The sequence below is a fragment of the Sinocyclocheilus rhinocerous genome, unplaced genomic scaffold, assembly GCF_001515625.1.
Source record: "Sinocyclocheilus rhinocerous isolate Xijiao unplaced genomic scaffold, SAMN03320098_v1.1 scaffold86, whole genome shotgun sequence".
In the NCBI taxonomy this organism is placed as follows: Eukaryota; Metazoa; Chordata; class Actinopteri; order Cypriniformes; family Cyprinidae; genus Sinocyclocheilus; species Sinocyclocheilus rhinocerous.
In genome coordinates this window covers 399,585-407,699 of record NW_015650012.1, presented here as the reverse complement: position 1 = coordinate 407,699, position 8,115 = coordinate 399,585, and the positions used below count along the sequence as shown (strand labels likewise).

Here is an 8,115-nt window from a genome sequence, read left to right as displayed (position 1 = left end):
ATATTATGTCTAATATAGTTTTTATTCATTTTAGTTTTTTGTACATCAAGCTAAACGAAAATGTTTGCATGCAAATGAGAAAAGTTGCCTTGGCAACCAGCTGAAATACGTTTAATTATTTTAGTTAACGGTTATTTTATTTTTAAGTAACGAAAATGTTTATTTTTAAGGTTTTAGCTTTAGTTAACTGTAATAACTAGTACTATCCCATGCACTTTTTGTGCTGTAAGTGTTATAAAAGTGTTTGTGTTTAAGTGCTGTAAAAAGCTTTCACAGTTTAATTTATTTTTTTTACGGCAGTAACAATAACAGTTGTAGTAACTAACATGAAAATAGCGGTTACCAGGTAAATATCTCTAAGGGGAAATTTTCAGGTGGATTTCTGTTGTGATGTGGGTTAACTTGTGATCATAACACACTGCCAAACCAGTTGAGAACACAATCCCTGATGAACATGTTGCTTACTAAACAGGCCTTGTGCTGGTATCTAGTCAGTCTATTTAAACTACTCGATATGCTAACTACAAAACGATTAACGTTAGTTAATCGCAAGAGCCTTCGGGCTGCGGGCTCTCAGTTCTTGTACCTGAATGATTCGGGGTAGATGTGGTTAGTGATGGTGTCTACAGTAAGTAGGGCAGAGTACCTGCTGGGGTGGAGGCGGTGTGCCCGTCTGAACGGTCTCCGTTATCGTCTCACTCGACGTACCTTGTACCTCCGCCATAGCGCTGATGAATCCCGAATAAACCTTCACAGCGGCGCTCGGTCGCCTTAAATCGACGAAAGTCTGCTCTCCGTTTAAAAGATATTAAAAAACGACGACTTCAGCTCTCGGCTGGCGCGTCAGAATGTCGAGCTGGACGCAATATGAATCAGAGACGAATGCATGAGATGAATTTGCGCCAGTCTAATAACTCCTCGGAAGGACGCATTTACGGACGGACCGGTTCCCGAAGTTGACTGTGTTTCAAAAAAAGTGAGCTGACTACCTAGACAGGATTTTCAGACAATATAGTTGCTTGGAGTCAGTTCAGCTGAATTGTATTTCTAAATATGCTGTGTTGAATCAAAAAACACCAAAAAATGCAACGATCTTGGAACGCGCAACGCACCATTGATGCTCACTAATGCTGTCTATATAGGCAGCTCGTTAGCTCTTGAGACGCAGCCGCTGAGTGTTCCTTTAAAAACTATCCGATAGGAAACAGCGGACGCTACGAGAACTTGTATAGCGAGAAGGAAGTATAATCCAGTGTAATTTAACTTTGATTGTTTGCAGCTTTTTTTATTAGTCACTCGTCTGCGTATTTTATCAAAACATTTTAAGTCATATGGAATTTTAGACCTAAAAATATTAGTGGGAAAAACCACTGCCGTATCCGCAATATGTCTGCGCCCCTGTGACAGCACACACTGAGTGAAGGTACGTTCCTTTTAGACCTTTTATTTGTCATTTTCATATGCAGCATTTCTCTGTTCATACTATTAGATGTGTATACTATAAAAGATGTATGTCATGAAGTTGCAGAATGCATATATTCATAATATTTTTTTAAAACACGAACCTTCATTGCCAAACACATTTGACCCTGTATTTGCATGCGTTTCTTATTTTATGTATTGTTTTGTTATACCATTGTACTACTCAATGATTACCATATTCATGTTCTATTACATTTACATGATACTCCAAGCAGTGTTATTTTCTTATTATTTATATGCTATAATAGTATTTATTTATATTTTGAATTGGCTCTCATTTTTTTTAAATTAAATTATTTATTTAACTAAGTTTTAGTCATTTCATTATGTGCTTTTGTCATTTTTATTTGTTTATTTTTAATGTCAATATAACTTTTAATTTTTATTTAATTAGATTTTAGGTTTTAGTATTGTAAGTAGTTACCAAAACTTATTTGAATAGTAGCCAGCTTTTTTAGTTTACATTTTTTCAACTGATATTTATAAAAACACTTTTTAAATATTTCTATGTAAGTTTCTATAGATATATATGTATATATATATTTTATTTTTAGTACTTAATTACTTATTTCAGTTATTTGCCATTTCTATTTTTTAATGTGTAAGTTTCATAATACCTTTAGGTTTTAGTAACAAAAAATACCATGGTGCAATGTCTAAAAAAAAGTTTAACATTTTTGTTTTGTTTCTTTACTAAAATTTTCAAATGTAATGCACAAATTAAATAATTACAAAAAAAAAAAAAAGGTTGATCACATTTAGTTTAAAAGACAAATTGTTGTTCATCTTTTCACATTAGTTTCAGTCTGAAAGGCTCCAGATTTCAGGACATGTGGATGGCAGTGCATGTGGCGTCACCCAGAATCTGGAGCAGAGGTCTTCAGAAGGCCTGGAGCACATGGGGATGCAGGCTCTGCTCTCAAAGCTCATCTAACACACAGCCTTCACATCATCCCAGGACACAAGCAGAGAAAGCCAAACGCAGACAAGCGCGGGAGAAGGCCATACTCAGTAGTGTGGGTTATACATATCAAAATGCATGTGTCATTTGGTTTAAAGCCATAAAGCCTTAACACGACTTTAACCCTTGCAGCATGTTAATGATCCTGGACTGAGCTGGTCAGATAAAGAGAAAATAACATACACTGCTGCACTCGTACCTGGAGAGAAGAAAGGTAACAGAATGCTTTTCCTCTTCCTGTTTTGTCATGCGTTACTGTTCTTTGATGCTCTGGATTTTTCATAGTGTCTGACTAATGCAGTTATTATAGATGTCTGTTGCTATCTCTGTATTCCCATGTCTTCAAAACGTCCTCTCTTTTAGACACCACTCTGCCCTTCCCACAATCCTACAGCCCAGAATATGTGGAGTTTGGCTGGTATCAGTGGTGGGAGAAACAGGGATTCTTCAGTCCTGAGCAGCATGTGAGGGAGCAGTTACCTTTTCCATGACATTCTAATTTGAGATGCACCTGTATGTGTGTGTGTGTGTGTGTGTACTGTATATATATATATAGTCTCTATCCTACATTTTTGTCTTCCTCAATGTTAATCCAAAAAATGTCAATTTCCTCATGACTTTAAAATCTGAAGTACACAATATATGTTAAAACAAATAAATAAATGAATTAATATAGAAACCATTGTTCAAAAGTTTAGCTTCTGTAAGATAAAAAAAAAAAATTTTATTCAGCAAGGATGCATTAAATTGATTCAAAGTGACAGTAAAGACATTTATAATGTTACAAAAGATTTCTGTTTTAAAATAAATGCTGTTCTTTTGAACTTTCTATTCATCAAAGAATCCGGGAACAAATATCACGGTTTCCACAAAAATGTGAAACAGCATTAATTTCAGCATTTCAGCATTAATAATAATAATCAGAAAAATTTCTTGAACAGATCAGCATATTAGAATGATTTCTGAAGGATCATGTGACACTGAAGACTGAAGTAATGATGCTGAAAATTCAGCTTTGCATCACAGCAATAAATGACATTTTATAATATATACTTAAACAGAAAAGAGTTATTTTAAATTGCATAAAAATCTTACTGACACAAGTAGTGAAACAGTAGCGCAAGTAGATTAATAATTATTTAACCATGTTTTGTTTTTGTTTTTTTAATCTTCTTCCTCAGAGTAAACAGCCCCATGCAGTTGATAAATATTTCTCCTTATGTATTCCACCGCCGAATGTGACCGGCACTTTACATCTCGGACATGCGCTGACAGTGGCTATAGAAGATGCTTTGGCTCGCTGGTACCATTTTAATGAACTCTTTGATTATTACTCTGTAACATAACATGCCTCAGCAATACATATATAAAATATCTTTATAAATGGACTCTTAATCCAAGATGATCAGACCATTTCATCAGATCATTTTATACAGGCGCCGGATGCAGGGCTACAAGGTGCTGTGGCTTCCTGGCTGCGATCATGCTGGGATTGCAACACAGGTATCCCATCTCCTCATCTGTTAAATAGTAAAAAGGATGCTTAGGTGTCCGTTTGTATGAATATTAGCTGTTCAGAATGATCTCTGATGTGTCCGTGTGTGTTAGTCGGTGGTTGAGAGGAAGCTGATGAGGGAGCAGGGGAAGTGCAGACAGGACTACAGTAGAGAGGAGTTCCTCAAACAGGTCTGGAGATGGAAAAATCAGTAAGTCTCTGTCTGTCTGTCTGTCTTTGCTGTCCTTCTTTTGTCCTTACATTCAGATCCTTGAAGTGGTTTAGGGCTTGTGTATGCTACTAGTGCATCTATTGTATTATTATATGTCCAAATGGTAACTAAGGACTGCTTTCTTTTTTAATTCAACTCAACTTTTTTTTCAGAAAGGGGGATGAGATTTATTATCAGCTGAGAAAACTAGGTGCATCTCTTGACTGGAGCAGAGCCTGTTTTACGATGGATCCGGTAATGAAAAGTTATTCTCAGTTTTCTCAAGGGCTTGGTGTGGAATAGCATTCTTCTATGATATCCATACTGTTCCTGCAGTATGCAGTCTGTGTATACTATGCACAGTATGCATTTTGTCTCTAAGAATAGGATATCTAATTAATGTATCCCACAATGCAATTCACCTCAACCTGACCATCCATTCTCTTGTGAAAAAAGTATACTTTAACATACATTTTTTTTAAATGCCCCAATTGTGCCATTTTTAAAGTTCCTAATATTGTTTTGGGAGTCTCCTACAATAGGTTTACATGCATGCAAGGTCAAAAAACGCTTTCGTTTTCTCAAAATATGCATTTAATATCACCTCATTTTTCAACGATTCGTTCGAAGCAGTTCTAAGATTCAGTCTCTCTAAACCCCTCCTTTCCATGAGCCGCCTCTGCTCTGATTGGTCAGATGGCCCAGTCTGTTGTGATTGGTCTACCGCGTACAGCACATTGCCATAGTTCCGTATTTGGAACACTCGATACAAAATATAAGCATCTATTATTTATCATACTTACCGGTTGATATTCAGAGGAGCAATCTGGTCCAAATAAACTGGGTACTGAGCCATTTTTCAAGAGCAAGTGTTTTTGAAAATAAAAAGAAATTTACTTTCACAGCGTAGGACACAAGAGTCTTCTCGACATGAACAAGCTGCAGTGCTTGTGGGCGGGGTCAAGTTGTTCGCGGTCGGCAAATGTAGAACATAGACGGGCATTATGCAAATGTGTTACCCAGTGACGAGTAGCTGTCACAGAAGTGGAATTTGAATTACTGACGACTTGTTTAGGCTGTTCAGAGTCGATTCTTTATTTTGGGAGACAATAACGTTATTTATCGTGCACTTTCGGCTTTATAACTTTGCAGATCGTTTACATTCACATAAAGCTACATTACACACTGCATGAAAAGCAATATTCGAAATGGCATAATAGGGGCACTTTAAAAGGGCACTTACTATGTAAATAATTCACTTTACATTCAGTTCATATTTATACATATACATACTTATTTGTTTAATGTTTTTGGACATGTAATTACGTGTTATTTTCATTTGAATTTGCAAATGTGTTATTTTCAAATGAAAATTCATGTTATAATGTATATTTAATGCAATTAGCTGAAATTTAGAGTGCTTTGTTGATCCACTTAATATGTAATTTTATAATACTTCTTTTGTACTTGAAATAGGATTAAAGTGTAATGGTAAACCAAAATTTACATTAAATGTCATTTGTATTGAAACTTGTATGTTGTGTATTTTTAGATATATTTGTAATTACACAATTGTAATGATGAAGTTGCAATTTAGTGCAAATATATTAGAAAAACACACTAAAGTGCTTTACATGTGCATTAGTATGTTAGTCAGTAACAATAAGTGTACTTTTTAAAGCATGACAAAAGATTATTACAAAATATAACAATTTAAAATGTGCTTCAAAGTAAAACATTTAATTTGACATTATTAAGGTTAACTTAAGCGTGTTAAGAAACCTAATCATGGAGCTTTGCTTTCTTTAAGTTCACTCAAGTGGCCTTTTATTTCAGTAATATTATATTATCTGCAATTACAGTTTTTTAAAAACATACTTTCAGGATTTGAAGTACGCTACAAGTGCACATTCAATAAAATTAAGCACTTTTCCCCCCACTTTTTCCACAAGGATTTCCATTATGGAACTGGAACTAATATCAACAATTTTTCGTGACTCAGGAGACCTTTTTTTTTTTTTTTTTTCAAAATCTGTTTTAAACATGCATTGTTTTTTCTTGTTTTCTTGTTTTGTATGTTTTTCTGTAGGGTTTCAGCATTGCTGTGACAGAGGCCTTTATCAGGCTGTGTGACTCCGGGCTCATCTATCGCTCTGAAGGTCTGGTCAACTGGAGCTGTGCGTTAGAGTCAGCCATCTCGGATATAGAGGTACATCACTGAGCCGCTCCATGTCTAACAACCTACAGATGACACTGTATATGACACACTGGCCACACATTTCTTGCAGACTAACTCATGATTTGATGTGTTCAGGTGGACTCAAAGGAGCTGTCTGGCAGGACTCTTCTGTCTGTTCCTGGCTATGAGCAGAAAGTGGAGTTTGGGATCATGGTTACATTTGCATATCCACTGGAGGGACAGCGTGAGTGGACTTTTTCAGTTTGCTCTATTTCTCCAGATGTTATCTTACCCATTTGGTTCTAAGCTGTGAATTTTTTTTTTTTTTTAGAAGGAGAAGTTGCAGTTTCAACCACTCGTCCAGAGACGATGCTGGGAGACGTTGCCATTGCTGTTCATCCCGATGACCCTCGATATAAAGTAAAGACATTGGTTTTCGAATGGATTGTTTGTTGTCTACTCTGTGCTTACGACAGGACTTTACATGAATGTACTTGTGTTCAAATAGGATATTACTGTACTACTCATACTACATTTGATGAATGTAGTATGCAGTAGGCAGTATGTCTACAATGCTAAAGTGACTTAGATGACTGAATATTTTTAGGTTACAACCAGAGCACTTTTCTAGCACATATTCATTCTTTTCTCATCAGGATCTTCATGGCAAACACTGCAGGCATCCATTCACAGAGCGCTTATTACCCATTGTCACTGACTCTATGGTGGATATGGCATTTGGCACAGGTATTTTATTCATTTGTGCATGATGAATTTTGTCTGTTGGAAATAACTGTATCTTTTATTGTAAAAGATGTTAAATTACAATTAGTGCACTTTTACACTGCAAGCCAATGTTCCAATTTGTTTTTCTTTTTGTGAGGCTGTTCATATGAACTTGTCACACTGGTCTAAACTTGTGATCCTATATTTGTATTTTATATATATATATATATAAGGGTGATTTTTGATGACAGCACTGCTCAGTGCATTTGTTGGCTGTGTCTTACAAGTTGTTGTTGAAAGGAAAAATAACTTCCTTGTTTACAACCCTGTTTCAGTCTCTTTCAACATAAAAGTCTTTACTGCTGACTCACTCTTAAAAAAAGCCTCTTGTCGTGGAATAATGTAACTAAAATCCCCATCACGAACACACACACCGTTTCTCAATACTAAATACTATTATTAAATACTACTAATATTTATATAAAATATTATGTATTGAACAATAATATTTAATAAACAACAACAACAGGCATCATAAAAGTTGCTAGACAATTCAGTCAAAAGTACAAAGGCAGCGCTCTGATATACAGCATTAAAGGTATATAAAATATAACGTGTTGAGATTTTGCCCTCAGCCAAAACTATTTGCACTGGAACAAATAATAGATTAATGAGACCAAAGACTGCCCGTGAGATTTACACAAAATGAATTATATCTCATGTTTAACCACTATAGAGACATCAGAGCCAGTGGCAAATTCCAGAAGATCTGGCCGAGGTGAGGCTGCTCTCGGCGGGTTCATGAGCGCTAAACGGCCGCTGATGCCCTCACATTTCCGAAAACGTTGAAGCAAATTTTCAAATAGACATTATCTTTATTAACAAACCGCATATTTAAAGTCTAAACAAGTACATTCTCGCCTAAAAAACTCTTAAAACTACATTCCGTGAAACAAAACAGTATTATTTTTTAATTTCAGTGGATTTGGGCGCCCGCCATGACACTAGCTATGAGAAGTACGGGAAGCAGAGTGATACAAACGGTGAAAGGGCGTTCCTGT

General features: G+C 35.8%; 2 protein-coding genes across 2 annotated transcripts in view; one reads left to right on the top strand and one right to left on the bottom strand.

Annotated features, from left to right (window-relative positions):
- The window catches only part of LOC107711309 (protein phosphatase 1 regulatory subunit 11), a 2,996-nt gene extending 2,051 nt beyond the window's left edge, over positions 1 to 945 (bottom strand). The window contains exon 1 of the mRNA XM_016516276.1: positions 647 to 945. Within this exon, the coding sequence (XP_016371762.1) occupies positions 647 to 724 (78 nt within the window). The 5' untranslated portion in view covers positions 725 to 945. The remainder of the gene's footprint in view (positions 1 to 646) is intronic.
- A 238-nt stretch (positions 946 to 1,183) lies between these two features.
- LOC107711333 (valine--tRNA ligase, mitochondrial) overlaps positions 1,184 to 8,115 on the top strand; it is a 22,828-nt gene continuing 15,896 nt past the window's right edge. Inside the window, exons 1-12 of the mRNA XM_016516309.1 lie at positions 1,184 to 1,423; positions 2,282 to 2,498; positions 2,576 to 2,657; positions 2,807 to 2,907; positions 3,625 to 3,746; positions 3,880 to 3,946; positions 4,052 to 4,149; positions 4,323 to 4,404; positions 6,239 to 6,358; positions 6,464 to 6,572; positions 6,660 to 6,748; positions 6,985 to 7,075. Coding sequence (XP_016371795.1) covers positions 2,313 to 2,498; positions 2,576 to 2,657; positions 2,807 to 2,907; positions 3,625 to 3,746; positions 3,880 to 3,946; positions 4,052 to 4,149; positions 4,323 to 4,404; positions 6,239 to 6,358; positions 6,464 to 6,572; positions 6,660 to 6,748; positions 6,985 to 7,075 — 1,147 coding nt within the window. The 5' untranslated portion in view covers positions 1,184 to 1,423; positions 2,282 to 2,312. The remainder of the gene's footprint in view (positions 1,424 to 2,281; positions 2,499 to 2,575; positions 2,658 to 2,806; positions 2,908 to 3,624; positions 3,747 to 3,879; positions 3,947 to 4,051; positions 4,150 to 4,322; positions 4,405 to 6,238; positions 6,359 to 6,463; positions 6,573 to 6,659; positions 6,749 to 6,984; positions 7,076 to 8,115) is intronic.